A 17664-nucleotide genomic window follows, 5' to 3' on the forward strand; every position below is an offset into this window, starting at 1 on the left:
GTTATCTTTTCTCTTTAAGCAATTGAGCAAGCCGAGCTTATAAACTTTCGAAATTTACAGAACTTTTCCCTTCGGTAAAAGTCTCTCCGTTGGGGGAGAGGTTGTAACAGATTTAAATAATATTAAAATCTTGCAGTTTAAATAATTTAAATAGATGAACATTAAGGTATTTGTGAATGGCAATATTTGAAACCAGACTCGAGTGCCTCGTGCGACTCTCGCACGAAGAATGTAATTTATTTTTAAATGATAGAATATGTTTTTTCTTTTTGTTTGTATGTCGCCATTTTGAGTGCTAAATAAAGTTTTTTTCTGTGTTCCATCATTGGAGTTGCTTCATATTGCCAAAGAAGTATCACAGTAGTATTAAAGTTCAGCTGACTTCGAAACAGAGAGAGTGAGAAATCCTGAGTAGTGCGCTTTTGCCTTTGGGCTACCGTCTCTCTAAGCTGTTGTTAAGCTCAGCCGTATTATTACGTGGCTTTTAATAGTTCGACGGCTAATTTAAGATTACGGGCGACTACATTAGAATTGTGTTAGCTTCAGCTAAATCTCTTAGTTAGTCATTAGTTAGTTGTTATTTCTTATTTTTTTGCGTTTAAGCCCAAGTGGAGGCTTTGCTGTACGCCCGAAGAAAGGGACCGACTGTTAATCTTATTTCGAGTGAATGAAGGGTAATTAACCCTTCTTGAGTTTAGACTTTCTGTTCTTTGAACTAAACGATAATTTGCTTACCAGTTCACTAAATTTCTCTAAATTTCATTCAACAGGATAAACGTGAAGAACTCTATATACTAATACTTTTCTAAAGCATGTGGCCTGGTCCATGTCAAATTCAACGGCAGAAAAGAATAGAATGCTTTCTAGAACTTCCGTTTTGGAAACATAACATTTATAAGATTGGAGACTGTTACCTATAATTTCCCATATGTTGAATGAAGCACAGTTAGTCTCAGGGCGCTCCTCCTTCACATAAATGTTTCATGCAATAATTGATCCTCAAGCTAACTTACAAACTATTCGAAGCTGGGTGTTGAAGGCCGTAAAAATACTTACTCGGATTATGGGATTTCATTTAATTTTATCAATCATAAGTAACATAACTTCCCTTTACTTCTGTATGACTACTGTACTAAAATATGAAAATAGAAATACTGCAAGTTTTAAATGGGTCTCATAATCGATATTAAAATTACGAAATTTTTGCGTTCTAATAATTTCGCTTATTTTGCAATTTTATAATAAAATACTCGTAAGTTATTTTATGAGAAAGGAAAGACTTAAATCCTTTTAGACATTTTAATGTTTAACAAAAGTAATATTAACATATACCAGTGGACTAAGGTAAGTGCATTAATGAAAGGTATAATGTCAGCATTACCTTATTTTTGCATTCCATAAATAGCAGTTGTTGAATAGAGGCCAAATCTAAAATCTGATATTATTTGATGACTCTAAAAATATCAAGTGTGTACCAAATATTTTAATATTAGTTTATTTAACCTATTCTTCCCTTTAATTTACATTAAATTATATTATAATGTTATCAAAGTTTTAAATTCCTATACGTACACATACTAAGGGAAAACTTCAAAATATTTCATAATTTGATGCTTCCGCCAAACCCAATTTAAGCTTTAATTCTACTTTTTTCTTTTGCTTTTTGAATGTTTTTGTCTAGAATGTTTATTATGATTTGTCACTTAGTGTTCAATAAAATCCTAAAGCTTTATCCAGACTTCTATTAATCACCGTTTCTCATAAAATTTCGATAGTTATAATTTTTTTCTTTCTTAAACTCTAAGAGTTAATTCTCACAATTTTTTTATTCATTGTCCAAGTTTTAATCGAATGAAAAAAATTTTTACTCTTCGGCGAAAAGAACATCTACTTCATCAAGTGATCGTTTCTCTGGTTTAAGCTTCTCAAGGATTCTCTCCCAGTAGTCCTTTACTTTCTCTCTCAGATTTTTGAGGAAATCCTTTAACTTCTCACTAACGTCTTCCTTCATTTCCTTCAGCTTCTCGCGAGTTTCCTTCAGCTAGAAAACCATTACCGCATTTGAATTTCGAACAAAAATGCGCTGTTCGGCATATTTAGAATCTTAAGGTTAGAAGATGTATCTTCTTCATATAAATAACATACCTTTTCAATCCAGTCTTCTCTGACAACTTTGCCTTTTTCGATGGCATCTTTGAGCTTCTCGAGGATTTCATCGAAATGTTTCTTGAGTTTGGTCTTCAGATCATCACTAAAATGAAAAGCAACCATCCATTAATACCAGTAATAAATGATTTTATTAACAGCAGGATAAATATTCTCAAAATGGAATAATAATTATATATATTTATAAAGCTTCGTATAATTTATAAAGGTAACTTATAAATTTTGATTTTACCTCTCCAATATTTTAAACAAAGACCTTTAAAATATGCGAGAAGGAAAGGAATGTGATGTGGAATGCCTTTAGTCAGTTTTTCGTTTTGGTGTTCAAATTCCGCTGTACATGATAAAAGCATCAAAGTCTTTTTATCATGTACACCGGAAAATATCCAACATCCTCTTTACTTCAGTGAGTTAAATCTTGGGGATCACTTAGAATGTCATTGCCAATAAAATTCACTTATAATGATGACAATAATAAGATAATAAAAACTCTGGAAACTTAATTATTACTGGAGTAGTTAAAGCAACAAGAATCAGAATAATATTCAGAAATTTTCTTGACTAGTTTCGAAGGTTAACCTGCTTCTGCAGTTTCTCAAGTGCAAAAAAATTCCAGTATCTTATCTCATCACTGGTTTCTTTTCCGTCATTTTCACTTCAGCAGCTGAAGAAGGGGAACGTATATATAAACCTTCATAACTAGCCCTGCAACAATGAAATTGAAAATACAGGAATAAAGCTAGTTGTACAGATACACTAACTGTGTAAATTTATGAATATTAAATCTTGTTGCTTTAACTCTTCCAATAATAGTTTTTCTGCGTCTTATTTTAGCTCAACGAAATATATTCCAAAAATGAAAAGAAACTTGCGTCACTCTTCTGTCTTTGTTTCGAAATTAGTAGACATACATAAAGTTTTAGTATCCATTGAATTCCATATTTAGGTAAAGCATCTTTATATGCTTTTAGGCGGCTGTAGTTTCACTCATTGTTTTACCGGTGGAAACATTACGATCTCAAGCAAATGAATATTATTGCCAGCAAATTGCTGCATTTTTACAAGATTTCTTTACATTTATTAGACTAAGAAAGTAAGAAATTGCTAAAGTTTTAGATAAAAAGGGAAATTTTTAAACTCTATCATTTACTGGCAACATACGTAATGAGCAATTGGTTCTTGAAAGAAAGATAAAAACGAACTCATTTCGAAGAAACTGTCTCAGTCGAGATTGCTGTGCTTGATAGACAAGCTGTCTTTTCTGAGATTCAAGTGGGCGGGGAAAGGAGAAAAAAGACAAAAATGCTTTCCTGGGATTACATCGATACATTTACCTACGTACACTGACTGTATGCATTTAAGACCTGTGACAATCGAGTACGTTTTTGAGTTTTTCATGTTCCTTTACAAGTAGAAAACTGCTTAAGCATCTTTTCTCTTATCAGTTAAAACTCGAGGTCAGTTTCTAACCATCCAGAGTTAATTCATGAGAGCAGTCATTCATTCAACATGAAATTGAAAATACAGGAATACAGCTAGTTGTACAGACACACCGACTGGTGTAAATGGTTTTCAAAGCAGTCTTTAATGTTAAGAAACTGAGGCTGTTTTATAATTAATTTATCTACAGTTTTATTTAATAACAAACACTTCTGTAGCTATTTCAACTGAACTGAAAGGCATTGGCCTATATCCGAGAATTTTATTTCCAAATGAAAACGTGTGAAATAAACTATTTGCTTAGACAAATATGTTTTAATAAAGGAGTGTGTAAATGTTATTTTCTTTCTTTTGCGTTACATAAATAGCAGCCCTTGAAGACCAACCAAATCTGCAGCTGGAATAGTAGTCTTTGAAAGCCCTATTTAGTTTCATAAATCTAAATTTTTATTGATGTAAGGAACGTTAGGAATGAAATGTTAGTATAATTTACTAATGTTATTATTATAATGTTATATAATTAAAATCGTTGTAACGTTTTATTAATATTGTATTTTAAAAAATGCCCAAGTGTTGATTTCCCATGTTTAGGCTTAATAAATGAGTAAGTCTATGCATGGAGTATATCAGAGTTTAAAGAAATCTTTCATAATCTGAGCCTTCTTTGGAATAAAGTTGTAATTAAAATTATAGTTGTACTTAATCACAACTATAATCTTTGGAATATATTTGTAATTAAGTATTAAAATTACTTAATTTGCATTTTAATGTTTTAACAGAGAGTACATATTAGGATTTGGCACCTAGTTACAAGAAAGTTAAAAAATTTCAAACTGTTTTCCTGTAAATTTTTGTCTTCTATAATGTTAAGAATTACGAAAATGTTTCCTTCCAAACAGTCACAATTTAATTTAATAAATTATCCATTCATTAAAGTCGTTATCAATCAATGAAGAAATTTTCTTACTCATCAGCGAAAAGGGCATCGACTTCATAAAGGGATCGTTTGTCTGGCTTAAGTTTCTCAAGGATCCTGTCCCAGTAGTCCCTTGCTTTCTCTTTCAACTTCTTGAGGAGTTCCTTTGCCTTCTCACTCAAGTCTTCTCTCATGTCCTTGAGTTTCCCACGAATCTCCTTCATCTATCGAAATATTTTATAAAAACTCCAATTTTAAGAAATTTGTTACTAACATTCATAAATCTAAATTTTTAGGACCAATTTAATAAATTGACTTACCTTTTCCACCCAATCTTCTTTGACGACCTTGCCTTTCTCGATGGCATCCTTGATCTTCTCAAGAATTTCATCGAAGTGTTTCCTTAGCTTGGTTTTTAAGTCCTCGTCACTAAAAAAGTGAAAAATTTTAGCAAATAATGTTGCTATAAAAAGCTTTTATGTAACGTTTCGTACAGTTCCTAACTTAATGTGCACTTGGCGTTAATAAAGAATTGTTAAATTTTAAGGCTATATTAGCTCAATTTTTCTCACTGATCAACAAAGTAATTAAAATCGTTTGATTTTCTCACATTTACTTAGCATATTCGACGTGATTAGAATCTTCGTTTATGGGCATTCGGTTTGACAGGAACTGCCTATTAATCAAGAGTTTCTAATTTTCCGATTACTTGTAGAAGAGAGCTACTGCTCTTCTTTTCAGCGGATACTCGCTGATAAGGAACAAAATCATAGCTGATTTTTCGCATTTTCGCTATGATAAATACTTAATCGCTCTATATGGTGAGAGATTATTAACAAGAGGTTTTACTATAATAAATCAATAAAGGTAAGCAGTTATGTCCTACATATTGTGTCTACACATTGTGTCTTTTTATTCAGTTTTAGAATATGTCATAATTTCTGATTGCAGTTTATTACTTCGTTTTATATTTCCAGCAGGACTCAAGTTATTTTTTTCCTAACAATGCCAGGACTATTTACAGCATTCTGAGACTTAAATCATTATTTTGAATTTAAGGACTCGAAAATTGCATGCCTTCATGTAAAAATTCCTTTTTAAAAAATACCTCTTTATATCATATGTTATCTTTGATGTAAAACTACAATGATGGGTAATATTAAACTATTTTATCGTTAGAACTTTAAATATTTTGTATTGAAAATACTTATTGAATACTTACTCTTCAGCCTGGAACATTTCCTCGAGATGGTAGTCAATAGAGCGTTTATCCATTCCCAGTTTCTCCAGGATCCTCTTCCAATAATCCTTGGCATTTTCCTTGATTTTTTCAAGAAGCTCCTTGGCCTTTGCTCCAATGTCCTCCTTCATTTCTTTGAGTTTTTCACGGATTTCTTTGATCTAGGATTCATGAAGAATTAGAATTCAGTTTTTATTTGAATAATGTTTTGCAAAGCAACAAAGCAAAAATATAATGTCATTAAAATAAAGCTTCATGAAAGCTTGCGATACTAAAACTATAGAGTCTGGTAATGATACTTAAGTCATATAACCCTAACAGACGTGAAGCAAATTATCTCTATATCTGAGAACAAGGTCAATGTCTTGAGAAGGTTAAAATAGCATTTTTATTTAAACAGATTTAAGAATATAAGTGCACGCTCTGGTGCTACAATAACCGCAACTCATGGGGATGCAAATAAATAAAGAGTCAAATTTAAGTTAAACTTTGAGCAGTATTCGAAGGCTACACATCTAAATACCATACTTCGGGTGTGCTGCGTTAACCATGAGGCCGATTATTATCGGCCAGGAGGGTTGCAGCACACTCGTAAACTAAACCAAACTAGAAGCTGGCTCAGCAACTGTATAGGCACGTCATAATTAAGGTATGGGCAGTGAAAGACTGCAAAGCCGAATAATTACAACTGTTAGAGCTGGCAGGAAACTAATAACTACAATGTTATAGATTATTAGCGCGCACGAGATGTAGAAATACTCTCAGTTTGAAATCTAACTTAGTAGATAGCTTAGATAGTACTCCACTATTAATTTGCATTGTGGTAGGAATACAGAAAAGGCACAGTAAGTTAAGTGAGTTACAGTCAATTTTGAAATCATAATAACTGATTAATTAACATAAGATTCTTTATAAGGTGTTGCTATTAATACATTTTTTTCTGTTTAAATCACGGTCTCCGAATCCTTTGGAAGACAGGAAGCAAGGAACATCGCAAAAACTCTTTGTTCTTTTTTTCCTTGTATGAATATATAGTTCTATAAAATTCATTCATCATCTTCAGCTTTTGAAGGTAAGAAGAAATAAGTTTTAACGCTGTCTTCTACCTAATTAACACCTGCTGTTTGTTTTTCCCCGACAATGTGATGGCTTGTGTGAGTTGATACCTCATTTCTGTCGCCCAGTTGTAAGGAACTGTCTCGTTTCCTTCAAATATGCTGTTGTGATGTAAGTAACTAGCACATCTAGTTGGCAACTGTAAGGTCAATTGCTCGAATCCCATAGTTAATTTTAAACATCTTATGCTCCTAAACGCCCGCAGGTCTCTAATAATCGCGCTTTAACTGAAATATGTCATCTCTTCGAACTGAGTCTCGTACCTCTTCTCAGTTGCCCTTTACATGAATGAATGTAAAAGTTTATTGCATTGCCCTATGCGATATCGCAATCTTCGACTGAACCAGTAGTAATCTTTGATTTTTCCTAAGGATACATCAAAAGACTCCATTTTCAATCTCTTGAACTGTCTTGTATTCACCCGATGAAATAACAAAAGGATTGCAGTAATTTTGTTTCCCAAAGAGATGATATTTTTCAGTGATGTTAATTAAAAAACTCTTGTAGGTTTCATACCTAAAGTGATTTACCAAAATATTGATAAAACTTCTTAAAATTAAGTTCATACGTAACAGCTTAGGTAATATCATATTTTCTGAGATGGACAATATATTGGGATGGAGTATGTTAGTTATAGATTATTAGCGGATAGCTACATCATTCGCACCACGCCCAAAACTAAAAATCTATAAAACAGCTGGTTCGAGGAACACATGCTTATATGTCGGAACAAAATCTAACTTCTGTAATACAGGAATTATATCTTCTGCACAATGCATGAACCGTAACATACATTTCCAAGAATGTGTTACTCTCTTTGCGTTTTAGAGTAAACATTACAAAATGACCGGAAGAGAGCATAGAAATTACATTAGCAAATAGACAGATTTGTAATTTTGGCATATGACGATGAATGTCACTTGCATTTTTAACATAAAAAACATTAAAAAATAAACATAAGTATATAACATAAAGTAAGCCTTAAAAATAATTAAAACTGTAGGAAAATGGAAAGCGCAAAAAAGTGTACGTTCTTAACTCGGCCATAGTACCGAAGAAATATTGACAAAGATATGAATGATAACCAAAAATTACAATTTAGATATCTTGCCTAAGCTTACTAATTTTTTTCTAAATTACCTGATGGAAAGTTGGTAGTTTAAAGCTATTTTTTAAGCACAGAAATTTTAAGAATGGCAATGATGCGTTTAAACTCTAGTACATTCTAAAATTTCAAATTTCAAATTATTTCTAGATATTGAGTAAGATTAGAAACAAAGTTTAATATTATGCAGATAAGTTAATAAAGTATCAAGTAAATTATTTTTCCTGAAAATAGTTTAAATTTCTTCAGATATGTTTGAGAAACTTTGAGGAATGTAACTAATTTTAAAGCTTTATAAATATAATACATACAAAACATTAATTTTATTTTTATAAATATCGTAAGTAAATAAAGATACTTAATTTCTATTTCGAAAAACCTTCTGAAATAAAAAAGGCTTCAAATATCCCATCTGATTTTTTTAAACTAATTTGAAACGGATGCTTCATGAAAACACACCTTTTCAGAGTAGTCTTCTTTGAGTCCTTTGCCTTTTTCGACAGCTTCCTTAATTTTGTCTAAGATTTTGTCCAGAGCTTCTCTCAAGGATTTTACTATTTCATCCCTAACGTTATCGTCTCTGTAAATAATAAATTCATTGATATGAAATAGTTTCTAAAAATAAGCATTATTTCGTACAATATGAATAGAATTGTTATTAAACAAAATGCGTATTTTCCCTTACTCTGCGAATGCTACTTCTTCATTATCATCTTTTGTAAATCTGTCCAAGATTTTCTGCCAATATTCCCTTGCTTTATCCTTCAGTTTTTCAAAGATTTCCTTAGCTTTCTTTGTGAAGTCGATCCTCTTCTCCTTCAACTTTTCGCGAAGTTCCTTCAGCTAAATGAGAAAAAAATAATAATTGCCTGTTTGTTTATTCTTTGCTTAGTAAAATTCAAAAATAACGATGTCATTTCTATTTACTGCACATTTTTATAATTTAAATCTCCAAATTTATGCTAAAAGCAGCACAATGAGGCAATTATATTTTAAACTCAAAGACCTCTAATCTTTTCTTACCCTACACTAGCTGTGGGTATCTTAATTGTCGAATGGATTTCAGTCCATTCTGGGAAAGATTTTGCACTCAGAAATCCTAATGACCTTTCACTAAAGCCCTGATTAAAAGCTAAAGAACCATAATCTGTCACCAACTAGGACTGGATCTAAATCTCCTCCTCCTTGCAATTTTATTGAGAAAAAATGTAAGGAATTTAAAGCATTCTTTCTATGTGCTCTTGACGTGTAGAGGTCATTTCTGAATACTTTGGTTCTATTTCAGCAAAAGAACACAGAAATTTTCCTAAAATTCTCATTTCCAAACATTCTAAAATCTCTACTGGTTTGACATTGGTAATATGTTACTATGCCGACTATTTCCAAACCTCTCTAGCTCCCTTGTTGAAGGTTTCAGTCATCTAGTCTGTCTACCGATATACGTGTTCATATGTCTTAAAGACCTGGGGAATTCAGTGGCTGAAAGAGTACCTATGCGTCTAATGATCATGTTTAGAACAATAAATATATTTCACCACCCAGAATCTAGTATGATTTCATTGCTGAACGATATGATCAGTGGGGTCACTGAGAGAGCCACGGGTTTTCAAATATTTGAATACCTGATGTCTTTTCAACTTTATAAGGAATATCTATGATAAGAAGCCTCCAGAGCGCCCTGTAATTCTGTAGTTTCTTTTTTGAAAGATTTGATTGTCTAATTGTTCAAGCAAGCCTCCACATTTATTCAACATCAAATCTGTTCACAGCGACCGCTCAATGACAGTATGAAATTGACGGCTACAACCGGTTTCCCGTCTTTCTGCTGTTGGGCTCCGAAGGTGTAGGTCGTTCTTTTGGCTGCCTTGACCCCGGCTGATGTGTGCGCCATGTTTATTTTTTTCGTTCTTTTTTTGACTGCCATCTCTATATTGTGTGTAGAGTAATGTATTTCGCCGAGTAAAGAAATTGGTACTGAAGATTCAACTAAAATTATCCAGATGCTGACTCCTGCAGTAAATTAACTAGGTTCTACGACTCTTCAAAAATATATTGGAATTGAATTATCCTCGAAAGGACTTCATGTACACGTGTTCCACTTACCTATCCCTCAGGGGAAGTTATTGGCTCATTTTGATTGAATTAGAAAAGCGTTTATTATTGGAAAGTATTTTTATACTTAAATTTTGATAATCAATAGAAACACTTCCCGGGGTTTGGTACCTTGTCGTGGTCTGAGGGCTCCACCTCCTAAGGGAGGTGGTCTAAATCCAAACCCCAAAAGAGATTGACAATGGATAAGAAAGTTCAGACCGAGACTGTTGTGCAAAGTGATTTGATCGAAGAAGCTCGGACTATAATTAGCGAGCTAGGGACTTGTTTGGAAGATGCAAGTAGAATTACAATTGCAATAAGAAAGAAAGTTTTTAACACACAAGAAGTGTTGTTTAGTTATTTGGTATCTCAAGCAATGGAGATCGAAAATTTAAAAGGAAAATTAGAAATATTGGACAAGCAACCACAATATGAAAGATCTTTTGCTGAGGTTTTAAAACAGCAGAAAATAAGTGATAAGAAAACGTATCAGAATAAAGGAAAAACTAAGAAAATAGAAGAACATGTTGTTCTACTGTATTCAAGTAAAAAGGGAACTTCTTCTGAAGAAGTTAAATCAAAAGTTGTAGAAATTATTGATCCAGTTGAGTTGAAGATTGGTATTAAAAATATTAGAAAAGTGAATAATGGTGGATTGGTTGTACAATGTTCGAAAAACGAAGATATTGTTTCATTAGAATGAAAAATAAAAACGAATTCTCTTTTAAGAGATAAAATTCAAGTAAAAGCTCCTAAAAAGAAACAACCTAAAATTATATTGTATAATGTGGAAGAAGAATTGGATAAAGGTGAAATTTTGGAAGCAATTAAGAGACAAAATCAAATATTTGAAAATGGCGGAATTGAACTTTTGTTCAAAATAAAAGCTAAAAATCAAAAAGTACATTGGGTAGCAAATATTCAACCAGATAAGTTTGGTCCGAATATGAACCAAAATAAAATTAATTTGAAATGGTATAGAATCACAGTAAAAGAATATCTAAATGTTGCAAGATGTTTTAAATGTCAAGAGTATGGTCATTTTCAAAGTAAATGTGATAAAGATTTGATATGTGGGAAATGTTCGAAAAAAGGACATAATTATTAGGAATGCAAAAATGAACCTGAATGCATTAATTGCGTACAAGCGAACAATAAATATAAATTAGATTTAGAAACTAAGCATTCAAGCTTAGATAAAAATTGTTCCTGTTTTAGAAGACAAATGGATCTTATAATAAGAAGAACTGACTATGGGTAATGTTCTCTTAAAAAGAAAAGGAAGGAAAAGAAAGAAAAAGAAAAAATGGTGAATAATTTTGGATTATGAATTATTATTGACAATTGTAAATTTTTATGTTTAAAAATGTTAAAAACAAATTGAAAAAGTTTCCCTAAATTAGGAATATGTTAATTTTAATTTGATTGAAAATTATGTATTATTATATTTTTTGTTGTAACAAGTTGTTTCATTAATAAAGTATTTTAGTTTGTTGGCGAGGTTAATGGATCTTCCGGCCAGTAACGAGTACAGTATGGTGGTTGATTTTAAATCAATTAGTAGTTTCAATAAGCCCTGCATATACCTTTAAGGTTCGCAAGATTAAATACCAGTCATTACCTGATGATACGAATATTCGCCTTGTGTTTCTTCAAAAATATATTGGAATAACCAGTCAACTCAATTTCCTCCGTTATAAAATTCTTTTTTATTATGAAACTTTGCTTAAAGACGATGTACTGAGATTCACTTTGATTGGAATATTACGCGTTTCTTGTACGAAAGGTTAGGATTCAGAGAGGTAGGACTATTTCTTTCAGCCGCTATTCGATCACGGTTAATAAGCTTCTGTCTGGCGATATTTACTTAATTTATGCTGGTTTAATACAAAATTTTATAATGTCAAGTTATAATAAATATTACTTAATTCACATTAATTGAAGTGTCATCCTTTGGGGTAAGTTACTTTAATTTTATATTTCTTTCAGATCACACATTTCATTCTGCACGTTATCAAGTAATCTGACTTATTGCGCACACCACCGTATTTTTATTGCACTAATATATCTACCACGGTACAGCCACAGATGTTCAAATGTACGGTAAGGTCATTAAGAAATCTGGTTACCACGAGAGTAACTTAAACTGGTTTAGAAGCTGCCTATACTTTTTACGAAGTGTTCTTTCATAAGGGGTTAGTTTATAGCGGTCCTATTAGCTAATAAATTGTGCGGTAACCAGGTCATCACCTATGAGTATATTTTACCTACAAAGACGGAGAGGTAATTATTTACATTAAGATGCCTTCTAAATGTATTCGTGGAACAAAGCACGTTGTAAAATAAGATCAAAACTAAACTGCAGTCGTGTCGTGTTAGTCACAATCGTGTTGAAAGAACTTCATACCTTATTCGCCACTCTGAATTTAATGATCCATTGGAGAAAATCTCTATTTGCTACTTGGTCAAATCCTCTTTCATTTGTTTTGTCTTTTTCTGTGTGTCTCTTGTAATGTAAGTGGTTAGCATCTTACATTATAAGAACTGCAACTGAAACATCTGTTGTTCGAATTTTGAAAATGGCATAATTAAATTTAATGACTCGAGAGTGTTATAAATTTTTACGCTCTACGTTCTGGAAAGCTTTATAATCTTTGCTTGTTATTGTTGTAAATCTCTGATTTAAGACTAACACGTAATAAAGCGCTTTCCAGGTTATGTAAGATATTTTCACGGTGCATCGTTGACTCGTTAAAAATAATAGTCATCCAGAATAGCCAACCAGTCAGTTCACATCAAAAGCTTCAAGCGATGTTTATCCAGCTTAAAAGCACATGGAACATAGACATAGACAAAATATGTAGTTAAATTGCTTTCACATTACGCCTATCCTACTATGTGCACTTCTTCATAAAATGCTATATATATGGCATCACTAATCTGATAGCCAATGTTCATTGCTTTTTTTTAATCTGGAAGATGATCCATTTCACCTACTATAGTGATAGTATTTAAATTCTTAAGGGCTGCCGGAAGCCGTGCGATTACACAGCAGCACACTGGTAGTTAGATCCGTTATTCGCATCCCAGCGAACGATCTGAAAGCATGGGCTTTTCGTAGTTTTCCTCATGTGTAACTAGCATACGAGCCAGTTTCCCTTAGAAAGTTCTCCGAGAATACATTCGTTCCTTTAGGAAGATAGCCCTAAAGGGCTTTGCTATAATCAGATAAACTAAACCTAAGTTCCTCGCCAGGAATGTATGCTGTGTGTCCTAATCATGGCTATACTAATATAACCAGATATTGTATTTGCAGTTGCAAAAATGATCCGCCGACATTCTTGAACACGTAGTGCTAACATAGAATAAGCATTATAATTCAAAGACACAAATGTGTAGAATATACCTTTTCGATGAATTCTTCCCTGATTACTTTTCCCTTTTCGATTCGTTCTTTGAGTTTCTCCAAGAGTTTCTCCCACCGCTCTTTGAGTTGCTTTTGAAGATCACTCTCCACATCATCGCTAAATTGTCAAATTTTAAAATTTCATCTTAATTATTCATGAAATAAATAAAAAGTAATTTAACTTAAAAAGATAAATGAATACTAGAATAAAGTAAGCTCCCAATTATCCGTTTTGCGGACTAATTTTGCATCTTTTCAATCAGATTTTCTCAGACTGTTTTTTAAAAAATTTAAGAAACTTACGAATCTCTGAACTTGATCCAGTGAATTATGTTGAAAATAAGTTAAATACTAAATTATAACGGAATTGAGGAAACTTCACTTTTCATTAATGAATTTTAAAATTTAATTAAAACACTTTTGTACCTTTAAAATTAAATGAAATTCTTAATTTGTGCCAAAAAATAATACAAAATGCATATTTTTTGAAAAAATGAAATAGTTAGACTATTTTTAGATGCCTAAACTCCCAATTCGTTTATAAAAAAATGATGAATTAATTTTTACTTATGTAAGCTTAAGAAACTAAATGCTTTATAAAAACGAATAAAATAATTAAATTATTTTCAGTTGTCTGAATATTTAACTCATTCCTTTATAAAAAATGAAATTAATTTTGTTTTACGTGAATCTTGACTTTAACAAAATTGCAAATTTTATTTCATTTTGTTTTTAATGAGCTAAAATTAAATAAATCAAATATTTCTTTTATTTACTTAAAACAAATTTCATAATTTTCCCAAGCAAAAAACTAGGCCATTCATTACTTTTTAAGCGAGGAAAACTATAAAATAATCACTCATGGAAAACAAATTGTATTATGCTTGCATACAGTATGTTATCATATTTTAGGCTATATATTTCCCGGAACATGATAATTGATTGAACATGCAGTATACATTCATTAATAAGATTTAATTGTTTTACTAAAAATGTGTATATTAGAACTCTATCTATCCTTATTCAGGTTACCCCGTAGTCCGGAGCTTTATCCAGTTATCCCGATTGGACTAACATATTCGGATAATTGACTTCTTCAATTATCCGAACTGCTTCTGGCTTGGCAAGCAAACTTAAGCTCGTTGTTAATTTATTATTATTTATTTAACGACAGAAATGTCTTAACCATAGATCTTCCATTTTTCGCCTCTACGACGCTAACATGTCACCATTCACTTAGATAACCCTAGCGATCTGTAATAGCCAGTTTTAAGAATTGTTACCCTTCTGTCATAAAATACAAATGTATTTTTCATATTATACAGTACATTGCTTATATTATATTACTATTACAGTTGTACATTGCTGAAAACAATGTGAGCAATTTAAAAACAATATGTGTACATTGTAGTAATAGCATTGTCATTCATAACATTATTGTAATTAACTAAAAGGTGTTTATGCGGCTATATGCGGTTTGTATTTATCATCAATTAAAAATGAGTGTGTTTTTAGGCAATAAAGAAGTAGTCTATCCTTTAGCTTTGTCGAACTTCTTTAACATCTCAAAGAGGCATACTTTTGCCATTTCTCAAAGCATAGAATTTTTAAATTATATTTCAGATTTAATCATGTTATCGATTTGAGAGATTTAAAAGCAATAAAACAAATGTTTTAATAATTTAAGTCTTTGTTTTATTAGTAAAAGATGTTTCTAACGCCATATGTTAAAATAGCTGCTATAGAACAGTTTCCTTTTTTAATTTTTATTATATTTTACATTTTTTAAATTGTTTAAATTATTCTTAATTTTTTAGTGGTAAACCATTTTTCCAGGTCAATAAATGACTGCAATCTAAAGTTTTTAGATTGCAATTTTTTCTTTTTTTGCCCCTTTCACATTCATTGAATTGAATTTAGTTGGCTACGAAAAGTACATCAGGGTATCTGCCTAAGAGAAAGGAAGCCTTTAAGTCGAACTTTTAAACGAAACTGTTCCGTCTTTTCGGTAGATAGGTGGCGCTCTTGATGCGCGCCGTTGAAAAATATTCCACTTGCTTGAACATGAAGAATGACGCATGTCATATTTATTTGATGCTTGATTATGTTTCATGCCCGCTATAGGCGGAAGTAATATAAGTTTATCGTTAATAAATGTTATTTCTATGTTCTGTGAAATCTTGAAGTTTTGATTTGAAATTCTAATGCTCTCCCAACCTTGACTCCTGAAACGAAACTATCTTTGAAATTATGACTCATGAAGAGAGACACCATACATTTTTTGGTGTCTGAAACCCGCGAAAAAGGGAATTACCTTTTGAAAGGTAAGAATTTTGATTTATTTGTTCTTAGTATCGATCTTTGAAAACGAAACATAATGGATGATTTAGCAAAAGAGAAAAAGAAACGTGCTATTGTACGTAGTAAAGTTACTACACTTCTAAATAAACTTGAGAAATTATTATCGGAAGAATTAAGTAAAGAACATCTAGAAGATCTAAATTCATCATATGAATTGTTAATTGAATACCATGAGAAAATTAAAACTCTTGACTCAAAGATCGATGCTCTCATAATTGATGAAAAAGAATATGATAGCGAACTACTTGCATGTGAAGAAGATGATGAAAATAATTATAACGTTTAAAGCTAAGATTGTTAGTAAAGTAAAGAAAATTAACAGTAATGAAGTTGTTGAAAGAAGTATAATTAGAACTAGTAATGGTATTAGTAGTACTCTGAATGGTAATAATGTTGTTACAAGTAGTGCTTCAGTAAAGTTACCTAAATTAAATATTGAAAAATTTGCTGGTGATTCCAGTAAATGGCTCGAATTCTTTAATTCGTATGATAATGCTATTCATTCTAATCCAAGTTTATCTAAAATAGATATCTAAATAGATTACATATTTGAAAAGTTTATTATCTGGTTCAGCATATAATTGTGTTTCTGGTAATGCTTTATCTGAAGAAAATTATGATCTATGCATTAAACGTTTAGAAGAGAGGTTTGGTCGTAAAAATGTTATTATATCAAAATTCATGCAGATGTTGTTACAGTTAGAACCAGTTAAAAGTTCTTCAAATGTTTTTGAGTTAAGAAAGCTCTATGATCAGTTACAAATCTGCGTTAGAAATTTAAGTAGTTTAGATGTTACTAGCGGTTCATACGGACAGTTATTGAACCCAATAATTCTTAAATTGTTACCTGAAGATTTAGCTCTTGAATTCCATAGAAAAAGAACATCTAACCAAAATATAGAAGTAAGTGAATTAATAGAGTTCATTAAAATCGAAACTGAATGCCGAGAAGCAAGTATTTTGATTAATAGCTCAAAAGGTAATAAATACACAGGGGTTAATCCTAAACAAGGGTTCAAAAATTATAAAGTCAAATCACAAGCTTCTGCTTTTAACACATCGGTAAAAATGTTTTGCATATTCTGCAAATCAAACGAACATACATCTGCCTGATGTTTGAAATTTTCCGATGAACAAAAACGAAACAAATTAAAACATGAAGGTCGCTGTTAGAAATGCTCTCTGAAATCGCATTTGTCGTCGTTTTGTCGGTCAAATATACAACCATGCGAAAATTGTAACGAGAAAAATCATAATAAACTTTTCTGCCGTTTGAAATTGAAAGAAATGGAAGGTGTTAAATCCGCAGATACGCAAAATAAAACTTTAGTATCTACTTCCCACTGTAACACTCTAAAACCTAAAAATAGTGTGCTTTTACAGACATGTTCTGTTATTGCTCAAAGCAAAAATAAATCGAGAATCGTAAGATTATTAATTGATTCAGGTAGTGAACGAAACTTCATCACCCACAAGTTAGCGCGAGAGTTAGAATTGCAAGTCATTAGAAAAGAATTTCTAACAATTTATTCGTTTGGAAATCAGCGCGGTAACTCGCAAGAATTTGATGTATATAGTCTAAAAATAAAAAATAAAAACGATGATCGCTGTCTTGTTGTAAAAGCTATCGGGATAGAATTAATATCATCAATAGAATTCCAGGCACCATCAATATGTCAAAACATTAAAGAATTTATGACTAAAAAGGGTTTGGAACTTTCGGATACAAGTCCCGTTAATGAGAACATAAATATTCTGCTTGGCGCGGAGCATTTCTGGTATATACAAACAGGAAGTAATTCAATGATAAATGATGGTTT

General features: G+C 31.6%; 1 protein-coding gene across 1 annotated transcript in view; it reads right to left on the bottom strand.

The window, feature by feature from the left end:
• LOC118201420 (uncharacterized) overlaps positions 1 to 17664 on the bottom strand; it is a 298201-nt gene that overhangs the window by 270071 nt on the left and 10466 nt on the right. The window contains exons 4-11 of the mRNA XM_085810260.1: positions 13484 to 13601; positions 8669 to 8826; positions 8443 to 8563; positions 5745 to 5923; positions 4843 to 4951; positions 4574 to 4746; positions 2146 to 2251; positions 1869 to 2041 (exon numbers count right to left, since the gene is read on the bottom strand). Of these exons, the coding sequence (XP_085666386.1) occupies positions 1869 to 2041; positions 2146 to 2251; positions 4574 to 4746; positions 4843 to 4951; positions 5745 to 5923; positions 8443 to 8563; positions 8669 to 8826; positions 13484 to 13601 (1137 nt within the window). The remainder of the gene's footprint in view (positions 1 to 1868; positions 2042 to 2145; positions 2252 to 4573; positions 4747 to 4842; positions 4952 to 5744; positions 5924 to 8442; positions 8564 to 8668; positions 8827 to 13483; positions 13602 to 17664) is intronic.

The sequence above is a fragment of the Stegodyphus dumicola genome, chromosome 2 (genome assembly GCF_044657685.1).
Source record: "Stegodyphus dumicola isolate Sdum_Otavi_A_Nest chromosome 2, ASM4465768v1".
In the NCBI taxonomy this organism is placed as follows: domain Eukaryota; kingdom Metazoa; phylum Arthropoda; class Arachnida; order Araneae; family Eresidae; genus Stegodyphus; species Stegodyphus dumicola.